The 18,909-nt window shown below is 44.8% G+C and overlaps 1 protein-coding gene across 4 annotated transcripts in view; it reads right to left on the bottom strand.

The window, feature by feature from the left end:
* Nucleotides 1-483: 483 nt before the first annotated feature.
* Nucleotides 484-18,909, bottom strand: part of LOC140723592 (NACHT, LRR and PYD domains-containing protein 3-like) — a 54,100-nt gene continuing 35,674 nt past the window's right edge. For all 4 annotated transcript variants that reach the window (XM_073038158.1, XM_073038159.1, XM_073038157.1 and 1 more), the window contains exons 5-13: nucleotides 18,340-18,699; nucleotides 17,579-17,745; nucleotides 9,712-9,883; nucleotides 9,539-9,604; nucleotides 4,088-5,825; nucleotides 2,878-2,964; nucleotides 2,554-2,724; nucleotides 2,231-2,398; nucleotides 484-2,078 (exon numbers count right to left, since the gene is read on the bottom strand). In XM_073038158.1, the coding sequence (XP_072894259.1) occupies nucleotides 1,970-2,078; nucleotides 2,231-2,398; nucleotides 2,554-2,724; nucleotides 2,878-2,964; nucleotides 4,088-5,825; nucleotides 9,539-9,604; nucleotides 9,712-9,883; nucleotides 17,579-17,745; nucleotides 18,340-18,699 (3,038 nt within the window). In that variant the 3' untranslated portion in view covers nucleotides 484-1,969. The remainder of the gene's footprint in view (nucleotides 2,079-2,230; nucleotides 2,399-2,553; nucleotides 2,725-2,877; nucleotides 2,965-4,087; nucleotides 5,826-9,538; nucleotides 9,605-9,711; nucleotides 9,884-17,578; nucleotides 17,746-18,339; nucleotides 18,700-18,909) is intronic.

The raw sequence follows: 18,909 nt of genomic DNA, 5'->3' as shown, positions 1-18,909 counted from the left end.
ATGCTGTGTCTGACCCCGGGAGTGTGTGACGGGACGGAGCAGAGGGAACTTCAGTGTGGGTCGTAGTCCCAGAATGTGTGTTGGGATGGTGTGTGGGGAGCTTCACCCTGTGTTTGTCCCTGGGATTGTATGATGGGACGCTATTGAATGATATTAAGCCTGTGACTAACACTATCAGTATATGAGCTTCCAATCTCTTTTGTCTTTTTTTTCTGTGAGAACAAGGAGATCCTGCAGGACGGTGGGGGTCGGGATTGTGTGGGTATTTGGGGTGTGAGGGAGTCGTGTGTCAGCCTGAATGGGAATGGTTAGTGAAGGGGTCTTGGGGATCAGACACCATCAGACTGACATCCCTCAGCCTGGAGCTGAGACGCTGCAGTACCAGTGTGAGGAGCTCAGACCCATTATTGCAGTTCACCGGGGGCAACAGTAACCCCAGGTCACTATTTTTCTTCAAATGAGACAAGTTCAACACCAAGTCAGGAAGTAACAGCGGTTTATTGATTTCATCACGACAAGTGTAAATTTAACAATGTTAGATGAGGGATTTGGACCAGTTGGAGGAATGGGCTGAAAAATGGCAGATGGAGTTTAATGCGGACAAGTGTGAGGTATTTCAATGTAAATGGTAGGACACTGAGGAGTGCAGTAGAACAGATGGATCTGGGAGTACAGATACATAATTCCCTAAAAGTGGCATCACAGGTAGATAGGGTCGTAAAGAGAGCTTTTGGTAAATTGGCCTTTATAAATCAAAGTATTGAGTATAAGAGTTGGAATGTTATGCTGAGGTTGTATGAGACATTGGTGAGACTGAATTTAGCGTATTGTGCGCAGTTTTGGTCACCTATTTACAGGAAGGATATTAATAAGGTTGAAAGAGTGAACAAAAGGTTTACAAGGATGTTGCCGGGACTTGAGAAACTGAGTTATAGAGAAAGGTTGAATAGGTTAGGATTTTATTCCCTGGAGCGTAGGAGAATGAGGGGTGATTTGATAGAGATGTATAAAATTATGATGGGTATAGATAGAGTGAATGAAAGCAGGCTTTTTCCACTGAAGCTAGGGGAGAGAAAAAGCAAACAGGTCATGGGTTATGGGTGAAGAGGGAAAGTTTAAAGAGAACATTAGGGAGGTTTCTTCACGCAGAGAGTGGTGGGAGTGCGGAATGATCTGCCAGATGAAGTGGTGAATGCGGGCTCACTTTTGACATTTAAGAAAAACTTGGACAGGTACATGGATGAGAGGTGTATGGAGGGATATGGCCCAGGTGCAGGTCATTGGGACGAGGCAGAAAAATGGTTCAGCACAGCCAAGAAGGGCCAAAAGGCCTGTTTCTTTGCTGTAATCTTCTATGGTCCTAATGTGTGAGCTGCTGACGTACGGGAACAAATAAACTGCTTCCGATTCACTCATAGTCACACACAATTAACTGACCAGCGAAAAGCAGTGACAGATTGAATAATCTCACAGTCGGTCTCCATCGGGGAACCGATAATCTTTAAAATCACAGTTCAGGACCACGTCCGGGATCGCTGCAGATCTACTGTCCCATTTGAGGTATTTGTCAATTTAACATTATTATATCGGCCAGACTGCCGAATGCACTGTCCTCAGCAAAGGGAGCAAAAAGATTTTCTCCCCGGACAACCTTGTCCGGGTCACGGGGTCCCAGGATCTTCCTGTCTGTGTAATGACCCAGGGTCCTACGTGGAGGACTCACGTGGGAGGGGTCTCGAACGGGAACATCGGGCAGAAGCTGTGCCGCAGGACAAGAAGCGGAAATACGTCACTGAGGGACCGCTTCTGATGTCACAGAGCGCAAGACTGGAGCCAGTTCGGTCAGAATAGTTGGGAATTATACCTGGCGCACGTCTATTAAAGGTAAGGGTTGCAGTTAAAGGGGCATACGGGAAAACGGCCAAAATGTCCCCATCCCGCGAGCGGGGATGTTTACATATTCAGATATTCACATGGTCACTATCATTCCGGGGCTGGGTTCCTGCAGAGACTCCAGTTCCTTCCACCCGGTCTCACTGAAACGATTCCCAGCCTCACTGAAAACATTGTTCCTCAGCCTGAAACAGATGGGAGAATAAAGATGAAATAAACAGACCACATGTGAGTAACAGGGGACCGGGGTTAATGTTTCAACAACTCTCACAGACAAATATCACCAGAAAACCCGCGGATCCGCTGATATTTTATCACATTGAACACAAACACTCACCCAATCCGCTCCAGACTCGGGAGGGTCAGTATGAGGCGGCGGAGAGCGGGGACAGATCGGTCTGTCAGCGAGTTTGATACAAGGTCCAGCACCATCAGTGATGGGTTTGTACTGAGAGCGGAGACAAGATCCTCGACACCAGAATCTGTGAGACCGACATGGTTCAGCCTGAATATGACAGAGAGTGAGGGTGAAGGACACAGAGAGACAGGAGACAGTAGAAATCCCCAGTGTTTATCAGTAACACAATTACTGATCACATTAATGTTCAGTGTCAGACACCCAGTGACTGTAAACACAATCTCCCACAGTCTTGTACCTACCACAGTTTCTGTATTTTACACGCCGGGTTCCTCAGAGCTGCAGACACCAGTTTCACTCCTGAATCTCCCAGTTTATTAGCACTCAGGTCCAGATCCATCAGTGATGGGTTTGTACTGAGAGCGGAGACGAGATCCTCGGCACCAGAATCTGTGAGACCGACATTGTCCAGCCTGGAGATGAGAGAGAGTGAGAGTGAAGGACAGAGAGACAGGAGATGGTACAAATCCCCCGTGTTCATCAGTAACACAATTACTGATCACATTAATGTTCAGTGTCAGGCACCCAGTGACCGTAAACACAATCTCCCACAGTCTGGTACTTACTGAAGTTTCTGTACTTTACACTCTGGGTTCCTGAGAGCTGCAGACACCAGTTTCACTCCTGAATCTCCCAGTTTATTCTCCCCAAGTCTAAACACAAATAGACAAATTGATGAACATAATGATTCAAACCGTGGGTCTGAGGGAATTTCTCTCACTCGGATATTTCAGGAAACATTAAACCTTTCAGTAAATCACTGATCGAAGTTCCCATCACTGTCAATGTCCCTCACTGACCAGCTCCAGGGTATTCACCGAATGTCAGTAATTTAGTCTGTCGTTGTGACACTGTAAACTCCACATATTCTATTCCATTCCCCGATGGTTAGAAAAGTGTTCCTGATGTGAGAGGGTTGGGAGGGTCAGGGATGAAGGATGGGAGAAAGTCCCACAGTGAGGAAGATTTGTGAGTGGGAATGTGTCGATGGGAGATGTTGGAAGAGACCCCACCTGAGGAAAAGGGATAGGAAGACAGAATCTGCAGGAGGAAGGGAATGGGGAAGAGAGATCCCTCATGAGGAAGGGTAATGGGGATGAGAGGTTCCACAGGAGGACGGGGATGGGGATGAGAAGTTCCACAGCAGTATACCGATGGCAAAAGATAATCCAACAAGATGAGATGATCCAGAAATACATTGCAAGGGAGGGGTGGATCTGAACTGAGGCCCACAATCGGGAGAGGAGATGCGCCCATGGGTTCTGGGTATCTGGTAGTGAGCACAATCACACAGGTGGACTGATGGTGATAGTCACACACAGGGAAGGGCAGGGGAGGACAATCTCACAATGGTATTTCTTTCCTTCTCACTGGGACAGTCTGCTGACGGTAAGGGGAAGGGGGTGTGAATCTCTGACTCACCTGCTGCAGTCAGTGCCAGTCTGGGTGTCAGTAACAGTGAGAAGGAACATTGTCAATGGGCGTGTCACAGGCAGCAGGAAACACGGCCATTCCTGTGATTTACTACCATTAAACCAATGGTCGTTGTTCACTGATCTGATGAATTCCCCAACATCCCTTCACAAGGAACCACAGAACCCTCCCGTCCTTGGGGAATTACTGGCTGATCCCCTGGGCATTTGTCACAATACTTCACAATCTGATTTACTACAAATTTGACACAATTCGTTACTACAGTTTGACCCAAATCCCTTTACATTGAAGCAACACTGTGGAACAGGTTCACAGTTCAGAGTGAGAGATAAATCAAGTTACCTCAACTCCTGGCACTTGTGCAGCCCGGGTCCCAGCCGCTGGATTCCTTCACACTGAACATGGCAGTTCTGCAGGTCGAGGTGTTTTATTGTATCACAGAGTCCAATGGCATGAGACAGGACTGCGCAGTCAATTGGTGTCAGTATCATCCCATTAAATGAAATTGTTTCCACAGATCCCAGTGCGGCCTGAGCCAGTCCACGATTCTGAGACTCAAACAGGTAGTGCAATGTGTTCAGGAGGCTGCTTTTACCTTCTTCACTCCATGTGTTTCCACTCTGGCGTTTAACCTCCTCCTTCACCCAGTCAATCACCTGGCAGGTTGTCTGATGAGGAAATGGACCCAGAAACTCCTCCAGGCCCCGAGCTGTCATTGGGGAGGAGAGACCAGCAACAAAACGGAGAAATACCTCAAATCGCCCATCTGTCGTGTTGTGGGCTTCAGTGAGGAATTTCAGGATACCTCCGGGGTGTATAGTCAGGAATTGTGCGACTGCAGCTACAAACTCTTGGATGGTGAGGTGTGAGAATGTGTAAACCACGCTCCAGGCAGCATCCTCTCTCTCCAAAAGCTCCATCAGGAACCCGGACAGGAACTGGGAAGGCTGCAGATTGTACTTGATCAAATCTACATCTGTAAACACAATCTTCCTCTGGGATACTCCTCTGAAGGCCATCAGACCAACATTGAGTAACACGTCACGGGGTCTCTCAATTTCACGGCCATGGTTTTTCAGGATGTTGTAAATATAGTAGGAGTACAGTTGGGTGATGGTCTTGGGAATTCGCTGCAGGTCCCTGACTCTTTGTGTGAAGAAGGGGCCCAGTGCCAGAGCGAGGATCCAGCAGTAGGAGGGGTTGTAGCTCATGGTGTACAGGATCTCATTCTCCTTCACATGTTTGAAAACAGCTTCCGCCACCGTCTGATCTTCAAAATGTCTGATGAAATATTCCTTCCGTTCCTCATCAACAAATCCCAGGATTTCGGCCCAGATACTGATCTCTGCCTTTTCCAATAAATATAAAGCAGTGGGGCGGGTGGTCACCAGCACTGAACACCCTGGGAGCAGCTTGCCCTGGATTAAACTGTACACAATGTCAGACACTTCACACCACCACTCGGGATCTGGGCACTGGTGCTTGGGTTCTGTATCTCTCTGACTGTCAGCAAAATCAATTTTGTGCTTGAATTCATCCAAACCATCAAATATAAACAGTAATCCCTCTGGGTTCTTCCAGACCTCTCTCAGTAAATTCCTAAAGTAAGGATACTGATCCAGAACCAGTTCCATCAGGTTTATTCTGCAGTTAATGGAGTTTAAATCCCGGAATTTGAAACTGAAGACAAACTGGAATTGTTGGTATATTCTCCCCGTGGCCCAGTCATAAACAATCTTTTGAACCATTGTTGTTTTCCCGATCCCTGCGACTCCGGCCACTGCTGCTGAATTCCCAGATTTGGACTTACTTCGGGAAAAGCTGCTCTGGAATAACTGATCAGTCTGGATTTTTTCTAACTCTCCGCGAAGGTGTTTCTGTCTCCACTCGTCATGCTCTTTGCCTCTTGCCAGCAGCTCATGTTCCACCAGTCTCCGATCTCGAACAGTAGAAATGACCGTGAGCTCAGCGTATCGATCAACCAGCTGGAAAACCTTCACCTTCTCCGTCATCCGGATCGTGTTCACTCTCAGTGTTTCAGTTTGTGCCCGCAGAGTCTCCTTATGTTTCTGTTGAATATCTTCCATGGGAACAGAGAACATTGTCAAAATGTTAAATGGCTCAACTGACAAAGAATTTTACAAATTCAACATTCAGTGTTTGAACGGATTTAATGCTTCCAATCATATTAAGACAGAAAGTAAAACTCTGTTCACAGACACCAGAACTGACAGCGATTAATGTCTCAGAAAATGTCCAATCCTCATACTTTGGTATGAATTGCTTGTGAAGGCGAGCATTCCCCTGATATTCTATTCCATTTCTGACTGCACTTCTGTTACAACAACATTTCACTATGTTTAAAGCATTGTTTGCATCATTAACAGACGATGTTAATGTTAATCTGCTGTGGAAATACGGAAAGCAGGACACTGTGCATTTTGGCAAAGCTGCACACTGGGGAGTCACAGGTGTCCACTGCTCTTGCATTAAAACAGGAGCAGAATATGTGTCAAATACTGAGGTCGGGCAGAATCTGTGGAGAGAATGACTTTGAGGTTTCGGATCGACAGCTCATTGGAAAGACAATTAAAAAATTGTTTGCTTTTGGTTTCAAAGTTGGAGGAGCGGTGGACAGATGGAGTCTCTGTGAATGGAAGAGACCACAAGCATGACAGTGACGTTCGCCGTGTTTCTGGGAGAGGGTGGTGATGTCTCGGCAACCGCTCCTGATCAGTCTGGCAGTGGGGTGTGGGGCGCTGTATTATGAGACCTCTGCCTGTCAGGGTCGACCATGGATGTTACGTCCCAGCTGACTAAAAACACAAGACAGGACACTGCTATATGGAGAGCAAGCAGTTGCCCATGTAGCACGCTCCTCTCTCCATATATCTGATGAACACAAAGGAACGGCAAAGACAGATATAGCTTGGAACCAGAAGCATCGCAGGAGCAGCCAGTTTGCATTGAACACAACATAAGACTGCCTTAGGAGTTCCAGCTCCAGGTTTTTCCCTGTGGGTTTACTCCCATGAAGTGTTAGAGTGGCAAGGCAGCGGAGGATTGAGATCAGAGTTTTTCTTCCCCTGGAGGAGCTGCCAATCGTGTCTGACAAAACCCATCTGCCCTAAGCAGATAGTTGTAAGTCCCAGTAACCTGCCTTTGCCCTGTCTGCTCTCGGATGAAACTCTTCCACCGGGCTTAGTAGCTAAGCCACACACGAAGGCCAGGAGCTGGACTTGGTTAACAGAGGCTATTTGATTCAGACGCTATTGGGAGATAATAGCATAGTAGATGAACATTCAATAGTCTTATAAATGCAGAATTAAAGCTGTCCTTGAGGCTGGTGGTACATACCTTCAGCCTTTTATATCTTCTGCCCCATGGGAGTATGACAGAGAGAATGTTTGTGGGGGGTTAGGTTTCAGCAGCAAGGCTTTGGGCGGGGGAAGTAGCATCTTGCTAACCTGATTGAGTTCTTCCAGGAGGGGACAAAGGTGATGGATGAAGTTACACATGGATATTGTCTACTTGGATTTTAGTTGCGTGTTTGACAAGATCCCACATGGGAGGCTCATACAGAAAATGAACATACTTGGGAACTGTGCGAATTGTCCTGGCTGCCAGGGTCCCACACTGGGAGACATTTCTTTCACTGGCGGGTGGTGACTCTGTGAAATTATTGTCATAGACAGCTGAGGAAGACAAGTCATTGGGTATATTTAAAATACAGGTCGATATGTTCCTGATTCGGAAGACTGTCAATGTTTACTGTGGTAATGGGGTAGAGAGGAATTGCAGAGCAAATTCACTGCGCCGAATGGATTAATTCTGCTCCTGGATCTTATGGTTTTAGGGAGCATCTGGAGTATTGTATTCACTTCTGATTGTTCAGCTCTTGCAAGGATTGGAGAGGGTACAGAACAGGTTCATCAGGATGTTGCCTGGATTTGGTGACATGTGCTACAAGTAGAGGTTTGTTAAACTTGGTTTGTTTACTCTGGTGGCGGAATGGAGATCTGACAGACGTGTACAAGTTTGCGAGATAAAAGTTTTTGTCGACACCCTCATCTTTTATTTGTTTCTTTTTTACATAAGGCTGGTGTCTAATACCAGAGGGCATTTGGTTAAGGTCAGATGGGGTAAATTTACAGCAATTGTGGCTAGTTTTTGTTGACAGAGCTGTGGGTGCCTGCAAGTTACTGCCTGGGTCCTGTCGGAGGCAATTATGTTACAGATGTTCCTAGTTATACATGAATAGGCAGGAAATGCAAGGATATGGTCAATAATATAAGAAAGGATACCAAAGTAGTTTTTTTTTCTTTCCCAGATATATAAAGAGTTAAAAAAAGGGAGAGGGTCGATATCGGACCGCTGAAAACTGATGTTGTACATAGAAACATAGAAAATAGGTGCATGAGTAGGCCATTCGGCCCTTCGAGCCTGCACCACCACTCAGTATGATCGTGGCTGATCATCCAACTCAGAACCCTGTACCTGCTTTCTCTCCATAACCCCCCCCCCCCCCACCCCCGGATCCCTTTAGCCACAAGGGCCATATCTAACTTCCTCTTAATATAGCCAATGAACCGGCCTCAACTGTTTCCTGTGGCAGAGAATTCCACAGATTCACCACTGTCTGTGTGAAGAAGTTTTTCCTCATCTCGGTCCTAAAAGGCTTCCCCTTTATCCTTAAACTGTGACCCCTCGTTCTGGACTCCCCCAACATCGGAAACAATCTTCCTGCATCTAGCCTGTCCAATCCCTTTAGAATTTTATACGTTTCAATAAGATCTCCCCTCAATCTTCTAAATTCATGTGAGTATAAGCCTAGTCGATCCAGTCTTTCTTCATATGAAAGTCCTGCCATCCCAGGAATCAATCTGGTGAACCTTCTTTGTACTCCCTCTATGGCAAGAATATCTTTCCTCAGATTAGGGAACCAAAACTGCACACAATACACTAGGTGCAGTCTCACCAAGGCCTTGTACAACTTCAGTAGAACCTCCCTGCTCCTGTACTCAAATCCTTTTGCTATGAATGCCAACATACCATTTACCTTTTTCACCGCCTGCTGTACCTGCATGCCCACCTTCAATGACTGTTGTACAATGACACCCAGGTCTCATTGCACCTCCCCTTTTCCTAATCGGCTACCATTCAGATAATAATCTATTTTCCTGTTCTTGCAACCAAAGTGGATAACCTCACATTTATCCACATTAAATTGCATCTGCCATGAATTTGCCCGCTTATCTAACCTATCCAAGTCACCCTGCATCCTCTTAGCATCCTCCACACAGCTAACACTGCCGCCCAGGTTCGTGTCATCCGCAAACTTGGAGATGCTGCATTTAATTCCCTCGTCTAAATCATTAATATATATTGTAAACAACTGGGGTCCCAGCATTGAGCCTTGCAGTACCCCACAAGTCACAGCCTGCCATTCTGAAAAGGTCCCGTTTATTCCCACCCTTTGCTTCCTGTCTGCCAACCACTTCTCTATCCACATCAATCCCATACCCCCAATATCGTGTGCTTTAAGGAGACTGCCTAGGGTGTGTGGGGATTCCCAGAGCATGAGGACCTGCAGTGAAGGCTTCAACAGAACCAACAGCTGGATTAACATAAAAATACAATATAGAATATTCAGGCTGCAAAGAGAGATTCTCTAAATTGTAAGCTTAATCCAAAGATCAACGAATGATTATTGTTGAATTTTGATTCCCAGGTTTTGCCAAGTCACTGTTTAACACCTGAGATGTGGTTTGAACTGTGCATTTCATCACTCACCTATCAGCTGCGTGGGTAGCTCAGATAACCCTTGGGCGACGTTCATGTATTCCTGTGGATCGGGACCTGTTTAAATATATTAAAAAATCCATGGAAACAGAGCTAAAATAATTAAACTAACTAAAACGTTTATTTCGATGTGTCTTTGTGTTCAGTGCGTGTTTTTAACGTACCGAGTTCCTGTATTTCCCTTAGTATTCTGTCCAACTTCGGTAACTCAGTTCTCCATGTCACAAAGGATTCCCACATCGCCCTCCGGGCCCGGGAGCCTTTGCCCATCACCAAACTGAGGAAGAGTTTGGAACTCTCTGCCCGATTTCCCTTCTCTGTCAGTTCGGTGACTTTCTATAAAAGGAAAACAATGAATTTATTGTGGAGCAGACAGACAGACATGGAGAATGTGGAGGAAAATATCTGTTCATGGTCCCAGTAGCTTCAGAACAGATGCAATCACTGGGCTGCTGCCTCATCCTCCCTGGGTTCAGTCATTAACAGAGAAACAGTAACTGAAGGAAATTCTAAATCAATAGTGTGCAAGAATAAGGATTTACTGACACCCTGCAGTAGATGCAATGTGACTAATTTCCTTGTCCATCAATGTGCAACATTACACCAAAAAGATGCGACAACAAGAATGGAAGAAGGGGAGAGTGGGAGAGCAAAAAATGGATGGCGGGCATCACTGAATCATGGCTGAACGAAGTTTGTAGTTGGGTGCTTACATCCAAGGATAAATATTGAATCGAAAGGATACGCAGGTAGGTGAAAGTGTTGGGTCAAAGATGCTGTCATTAAAAATGAAAAGTCCTGAGAAAGAGGTGATATCGGATTGGACGATGTAGATGTTAAGAAACTGCATAAGTAAAATGACCCTGATGATACAGGCCTGTTAACAGTAGCCAGGATGTGACCTACAAATTACAACAGGAGAGGGAAGAGGCATGCAAAAAGGTGAATGTGAAAATAGTCACATAGTCAATATGCAGGTAGATTTGGGAAATCATGTCGGTGCTGAATTCCCAAGTGAGGGACTTTATAGAATGCCTATGCGATGGCTTTTGAGAGAAGCCTATGGTTGACCCCACTATAGGAAAGGCGGATCTGGATTTGGTGTTGCGTATTGTGCCAGATTTGATTAGGGAGCTTAAGGTAAATAAACCCTTAAGAGGCAGTGATCATCAAATAGCAGAACTCACAGTGCAGTTTGAGAGGGAGAATGTAAAGTTAGATGTATCAGTATGGCAGTTGGATAGAGGAATTACAGAGGCATGAGAGAGGAGCTGGGGAACAATAAATTCAAAGATGACACTAACAGCGACAATGGCAGAGCAGGAATGGCTGATGTTTCTCGGAGCAATTTAAAAGGTGCAGGACAAATGATCACGAAGATGCAGAATTATTCTAAAGGGAGGGCGATCAACTGTGGCTGATGAGGAGCACAAAAGCAAGGGAGAGGGTACAGAATATTACAAAATATAGTAGAACGCTGGAGGACTGGGATGCTTTTACAAACCAAGGCAATTAAAAAAGCCTAAGTACTTAAAATATGAAATATGAAGGTAGGCTAGCGAATAATGTAATAAAGCTTACCAAAAGGTCCGTCTGATATTTGAAGAGTGAAAGAGAGGAAAGTGGATTTTGGGCCGCTGGAATATGACAGTGGAGAGGTAATGTCAGGGGACAAGGAAATGACGGAAGGTATTAGTCGGTATTTTGCGTCAGTCTTCACTGTAAAAACATTAGAACGTGCCAGATATTTGAGAATGTCAACACGTACAAACAAGCTGGATGAACTCAGCAGGTCGGGCAGCATCAGTTGAGATGAGCAGTAAAGGTTTCGGGCAGAGACCTTTCGTCAGGACTAAAGAATCATTGACTGCTCATTTCAACTGATGCTGCCCGACCTGCTGAGTTCATCCTGCTTGTTTGTATGTGTTGATTTGACCACAGCATCTGCAGTGTACTTTGTGTTTACTATTTGAGAATGTCAGGTGGCAGATATGAGTGTATTTGCAATTATTAAGGAGAAGGCGCTCAGGAAACTGAAGTACTGAAGATAGAGAAGTCCAGATCAAGCGCACCCGATTGCTTCTGAAAGAGGAGGCTGAAGAGATTGTGGAGACATTAGTAATGATCACTCAAGAATCACTAGATTTTGGAATGGTTTCGGAGGATCGACCATTTAAAATGGGAGGCCAGTTAGTTTGATCAGCGTTTGGGAAGATGTCATCAGTCGAGAATGGAGGATTAGATTTTGGGGAATTTGGACGCACATATTAAAAAAGACCAAAATCCATGGAAGGGAATCTTGCCTGACAGAGCTGGGAACAATTAGGGCTTTTTCATGTTGGATGTTAGTGACCAAAAGTGTTCTGCAGTGTCTGGTTTTGGGACAGTTTCTTTTTCCTTTATGTTAATGATTTGAAGGCTTTCTGACTAAGATTGCACGCGTTACGAAGATATGGGGAAGGACAGGAGGTGTTGAGAAAGCAGGGATTTCGCTAGAGGACATAGACTGATGACAAAATGGACAAATCAGTGACAATTGGAATGTAGTATAGGGAGGTACATGGCCATACACTTTGGCAGAAACGATTTTGCTGAGAATGAGTGCCGGATGCGCCTGTACCGGCTGGAGCGTAGAAGGATGGGAAAGGCAGAAGAGTTGAGGGCTTGGATTGACACATGGAATTATGACATCATAGCCATTACTGAAACTTGGCTACAAGAGGGGCAGGACTGGCAGCTCAATGTTCCAGGGTTCCGATGTTTCAGACGTGATAAAGGCAGAGGGATGAAGGGTGGAGGGGTGGCTTTGCTAGTCAGGGAAAATATTACAGCAGTGCTTCGGCAGAAAAGATTAGAGGGCTTGTCTACTGAGACCATATGGGTGGAGCTGAGAAACAGAAAAGTTTCTCATTAATATGAGAAACATATTAACCACATTATGACCACATTAATAGGGTTGTATTATAGACCACCCAATAGTCAGCGAGAATCAGAGGAGCAAATCTGCAGAGAGATAACAGACAACTGCAGGAGACAGAAAGTTGTGATTGTAGGGGATTTTAATTTTCCACACATTGATCGGGACTACCATCAGGTCTAGATGGATTAGAGTTTGTGAAATGTGTTCAGGAAAGTTTTCTAAATCTATATATAGATGTACAAACTGGGGAGATGCAATATTAGATCTCTTATTAGGAAATGAGTTAGGGCAGGTAATGGAAGTGTGTGTAGGGGAACACTTTGGTTCCAGGGATTATAATGACATTAGTTTCAATTTGATCTTGGATAAAGATAGATCTGGTTCTCGGGTTGAAGTTCCAAACTGGAAAAAAAGGCCAAATTTGAAGAAATGAGAAAGGATCTAAAAAGCGTAGATTGGGATAGGTTGTTCTCTGGCAAGGATGTAATTGGTAAGTGGGAGGCCTTCAAATGAGATATTTTGAGAGTGCAGTGTTTGTATGTTCCTGTCAGGGTTAAAGGCAAAATAAATAAGACTAAGGAACCTTGGTTCTCGAGGGATATTGGAACTCTGATAAAGAAGAAGCGAGAGATGTATAACAAGTATAGGCAACAGGGAGGAAATAAGATGCTCGCGGAGTATAAAAAGAGTAGGAAAATACTTAAGAAAGAAATCAGGAGGGCTAAAAGAAGACATGACGTTGTTTTAGCAGTCAGGGTGAAGGATAATCCTAAGAGCTTCTACAGGTATGTGAAGAGCAAAATGATAGTAAGGGATAAAATTGGTCCTCTTGAAGATCAGAGTGGTCGGCTATGTATGGAACCAAAAGAAATGGGAGAGATATTAAATGGGTTTTTTGCATCTGTATTTACGAAGGAAACTGGAATGGAGTCTACTGAAACAAGGCAAACAAGTAGGGAGGTTATGGAACTTATACAGATTAAAGAGGAGGAGATGCTTGCTGTCTTGAGGCAAATCAGAGTAGACAAATCCCCAGGATCTGACAGGGTATTCCCTCGGAACTTGAAGGAGACCGGTGTTGAAATTGCAGGGGCCCTGGCAGAAATATTTAAAATGTCGATATCCAAGGGTCAGGTTTCGGAGGATTGGAGGATAGCTCATGTAGTTCCGTTGTTTAAAAAAGGCTCAAAAAGAAAACCTGGAAGTTATAGGCTGGTAAGTTTGACATCGGTAGTAGTTAAATTCTTGGAAGGAATACTAAGAGATAGGATCTACAAGTATTTGGATAGACAGGGACTTACTAGAAAAAGTCAGCATGGCTTTTTGCATGGAGATCATGTTTGACCAACCTATTAGGGTTTTTCGAGGAAGTTACCGGGAAACTGGATGAAGGGAAGGCAGTGGATGTTGTCTACATGGACTTCAGTAAGGCCTTTGACAAGGTTCCGCATGGGAGGTTAGTTAGGAAGATTCAGTCACTAGGTATACATGGAGAGGTAGTAAATTGGATTAGACATTGGCTCAATGGAAGAAGCCAGAGAGTGGTAGTGGAGGATTGCTACTCTGAGTGGAGGCCTGTGACTAGTGGTGTGCCACAGGGATCAGCGCTGGGTCCATTGGATCATCTATATCAATGATCTGGATGATAATGTGGCAAATTGGATCAGCAAATTTGTTGATGACACAATGATTGGAGGTGTAGTGGACAGTGAGGAAGGTTTTCAAAGCTTGCAGAGGGATTTCGACCAGTTGGAGGAATGGGCAGAAAAATGGCAGATGGAGTTTAATGCAGACAAGTGTGAGGTATTGCACTTCGGAAGCTCAAACCAAGGTAGAACATACAAGGTAAATGGTAGGACACTGAGGAGTACAATAGAACAAGAGGGATCTGGGAGTACAGATACATAATTCCCTAAAAGTGGCGTCACAAGTAGATAGGGTTGTAAAGAGAGTTTTTGGTACATTGGCCTTTCTAAATCAAAGTTTTGAGTATAAGAGTTAGAATGTAATGGTGAGTTTGTATAAGACATTGGTGAGACCGAATTTGGAGTATTGTGCGCAGTTTTGGTCACCTAATTACAGGAAGGATATTAATAAGGTTGAAAGAGTGCACAGAAGGTTTACAAGGATGTTGCTGGGACTTGAGAAACTGAGTTACAGAGAAAGGTTGAATAGGTTAGGACTTTATTCCCTGCAGCGTAAGAGAATGAGGGGTGATTTGATAGAGGTGTATTAAATTATGATGGGTATAGATAAGGTGAATGCAAGCAGGCTTTTTCCACTGAGGCCAGAGGAGGAAAAAAACAGAGGTCATGGGTTAAGGGTGAAGGGGGAACAGTTTAAAGGGAACATTGGGGGGGGGGCTTCTTCACGCAGAGAGTGGTGCGAGTGTGGAATGATCTGCCAGATGAAGTGGTGAATGCGGGCTCACTTTTGACATTTAAGAAAAACTTGGACAAGTATATGAATGAGAGGGGTGGGGAGGGATATGGCCCAGGTGCAGGTCAATGGGACTAGGCAGAAAAATGGTTCGGAACAGCCAAGAAGGGCTAAAAGGCCTGCTTCTGAGCTGTAATGTTCTATGGTTCTATGGCAGGTGTATGGATGAGGGGGAACCTAATTGTAACCTGTGGAATATCCAAAGGCATTGAGAGGACGCGGAGATGATGTAGACTATTTTTGAATCTGGGAGAAAATTTAGAAACAAAAGTTGTAAAGAGTGTCAGGAGAACTAGTGCAGGATTCCATGCAGGTTGAGTCGGTGTTAGGAAAGGCAAAAACAATGTTAGCATTCATTTCGAGAGGATTAGAATATAAGAACAAGGACTGGCTAGACCGCATATTGTGAATGGTTTTAGACCCTGATCAGAGAAAATATGTCATGGCTTTGTGGAAAGTCCAGAGTGGAATCAAAACTAACAGAATCAGTGATCTTAAACCAGATTTTGACGAGAATAATTCCTGGATGCGTCTGTACTGGCTGGAGTGTGGAAGGATGAGGGGGAATCTAATTGTAACCTGTGGAATGTCAAAGGCATCGAGAGGATTATGTTTCAAAGTGGGAGAGATGATGTTTCAAAGTGGGGGATTCTACAACCAGACGGAATAGCCTCAGAATAGAGGGACGTCCATTTAGAACAGAGATGAGGAGATTCTTTAGCCGAAGCGTAGTGAATCTATAGAATTCATTGGCACTGACAGCTGCGGAGACCAGGCCATTGGGTATATTTAAAACAGAGGTTGGTACCTTCTTGATTAGTCAGGTCAGCAAAGTACACTGGGAGAAGGCAGGAGAATGGGGTTGAGAGGGATAAAGAAATCACCTATGATGTAATGGTGGAGCAGTATCGATGGGCCCAATGGTCCATTTGTGCTTCGATGCCTTATGGTCTTATGATGTGTAAAGACAACAGAACATTAAGGAATGTCAGTGCGGCCATCTTATGATGGAGATGGTTACTGCCTGGCACTCATGCTGTAAAATGATAATCACTTCCTAAATGCAGACATGGGCTTCCTGATTAACTGAGGAATTATGAAGTAAGCATTGAATAGTCTTCAAGCAACATACACCTATGATGGAATTAAGGTAATCGAGGATGCAACTGAAGATGGATGGGCTTAGGACATTACTCTGAGAAATAAGAGCAATGATGTCCTGGGTTTGAATGATTGATCTCCTAGAACAGTTACCAGTAGGGAATTGGAAAGGTTTTCCATAACTAATTTGGATATTATGTGCAGTTCTGCTCACCTACCTACAGGACAGATGGAAATAAGTTTGAAAGAATACTTATTACGCAGACCTTCTAACCCCTTATTCTACTTCCAGGTCATTTGGTCGGCTGACTTGGGGCTCCTGGCTGTCGCACGATCTAAATTTAAGTTCAGAGCTGTCTGCGCCTTTGCTGTTGTAGCCCCTAGACTGTGGAACAGCATTCCCCTCCATATCAGATCTGCCCCCTCCATTGACTCTTTTAAGTCCAGGCTCAAAACTTACCTTTATTCACGAGCGGTTGAATCTTCCTGATGTGGCTGATTTTTGGCTTGTGCCTAGGCTCGTGTATTGTTTATTTTGTGCCTGTAAGCTGAGTGTCTTGTTGTTTATATCTGTGTTTCTTGTATTTGTAATTTTAGCTACCTGTTATGGTTTGTACAGCACTTTGGTCAACATGGGTTGTTTTTAAATGTGCTTTTTGAGTAAATTTGACTTGACTTGACTTGACAAGGATGTTGTCAGGACTGGAAAACCTAAGTTATAAGAAAAGAGTAAAGGGGTTAGGACTTTATTCATTGGAACGTGGAAGACTGAGGGCAGATTTGATAGAAGTGTACACAATTACATGGGGTATAGACAGGATAAATGCAAGCAACATTTTGTACTGAGGTGAAGAGGTGCTACAACAAGAGGTTATCAGTAAAGGGTGAAAGGTGAAAAGTTCAGGGGGTACAAAGGTGAAACTTGTTAATTCAGAGGGTGATAAGAGTGTGAAACTATCTAGCAGCGCAAGCAGTACAAGCGGTTACATGCGGTTAGATCCATGAATGTTAAGGGTACAGATCGCCATGGCCCGGTGAAGGTCAATGGGAGTAGGTAGTTTACGTAGTCCGGTATAGAATAGATGGGCCAAATGGCCTGCTTCTGTGCTGTACCTTTCTATGACTATGCCAAGTCTGCCACACATTGTTTGGGAACTCACGGAGCCAAGACCAGCTGTCAAGACCCTCCGTCAAGTACTGCAGTGAAGCTGGTTGGCTCAATTTACAATCTGACTGTTTCATACTCATCCTGGATTAATGAGATGAGGTGAATCTGCTCGACAGTTCAGACAAGATTTGACATTAGTTTAGACTGGATGTCCATGTTCAAAGTCCAGATATGCAGCCACTGCTCTTATATCAGACTGATAAATACAGCAGGTGTGAGAGGTAAAGGTGACACTGAACCTGTAGTTCCCAGTGCTCCCCACCTTAACAGCTGAAACCAGATCTGCTGGAGACAAGTCAGAGATCAAAGGCTCCAATTCCATGTAGAACTCCAAGAAGGTGAAGGAGATTAATTTTGGTCACTATTCCCAGCAGTTCTGTGACAATACACAAGCTACACTCACCTCATTTTCTTCTCTACTGAAATGTCCCTCCTTCGTCAACATCCAACCGAGTCTTTCAACCTTTTCTTCAATTGCTTGTTTGAGTCTCTCTCTGTAGAACTTTGTCAGTTGGTAGAGTTGATACTCGCCCCCCTCTGCAAGGAGGTCAGAGATTGTAAACCCTGGCTCTGTGAATATAAAAAGGAATATGTAGGCTTGAACTCAGATATCCCTCGTCTCCACCACTCTCACCCAACTCAACAAAAAAACGTGTCTTGAACCTGCCTACAGACACAAACAATGGATTGATTCCAACACTGGCCTTAAAACCGAACCAACGATGTTCTAGACATTACGTAATAGAAGGACCACATTTAATGCAAACCAGTCCATCCCCCCAACCAGCCCACTCACCTATTTCAGTTTTGGATGGGCAATAGATGTTGGGACTGTCGGTAATATTCGCTTCCCAGATTTCGGAATCTGGATTCCTCAGTATTCCTAGATGGATACTTCCTCCATCCTGGCAAATACATTTCCCCTGATTCACATCCCGGAAATTCTCTCCTTATCTGGACAGCTGCATTTCCTCCAATACACATCCTGGAAATCCTCAAAGCAGGTAGTACATTTCCTGTAGTGGGGTAACGGGTGCCCCACTACACCACGTGTACCACACCCACACATTCCCCCTCTCCTCTGACCAACCCTCCAACAAGGCCTCACCTTTACCCTCCTCCTTGCCACATTCTGCGAACCCATCACCCTCATATTTCACTCACCTGCTCCTTGTTGGGGACTTGACAATTCCGTGTTCAACGAGCTTCTGAGCTGACAGTCAGTCGCCTCACTTGTGCTGGTTCCAGGGTCCTGATCGATGTCTCTGACGTCACTGTCTCTGGGCTGACAGACAGTCACCTCACTTGTGCTGGTTCCAGGGTCCTGATCGGTGTGTCTGACGTCACTGTCTCCGGGCTGAATTTGCTCCAATTCTTCTGTGGCCAGACCGCATTCCATTGGGACATTGCTCTCAATCTGACCCTGCTTTGGTACCTTGCTTCCTGTGTCCCGATCATCTTCCCTCGATGATTCGCCTGGTTTAAACCTCTTCAATCCTTTTGTTACTCGCTTCAATTTCCCACCTGAAATAAGTGATGAATTGCAGGTTATACAAGTATAATTTCAAGCTGAGCAAAACTGATTCAGACTGCAGTGGAGCCAAGACACAGTCTGACCAGATTTGGAGTGGAACTGTGCTGGGTAATGTGAACCGTACGTCCTGCCAGGTGACCATCCCAATAACCCGGTGACTGGACACATTAACTCCCAGTAAAATTACAGGATAGACACAG

This window comes from Hemitrygon akajei, unplaced genomic scaffold, assembly GCF_048418815.1.
Source record: "Hemitrygon akajei unplaced genomic scaffold, sHemAka1.3 Scf000120, whole genome shotgun sequence".
Taxonomy (NCBI): Eukaryota; Metazoa; Chordata; class Chondrichthyes; order Myliobatiformes; family Dasyatidae; genus Hemitrygon; species Hemitrygon akajei.
The sequence above is the reverse complement of the archived record's forward strand: the minus strand, read 5'-3'. Positions and strand labels throughout refer to the sequence as shown.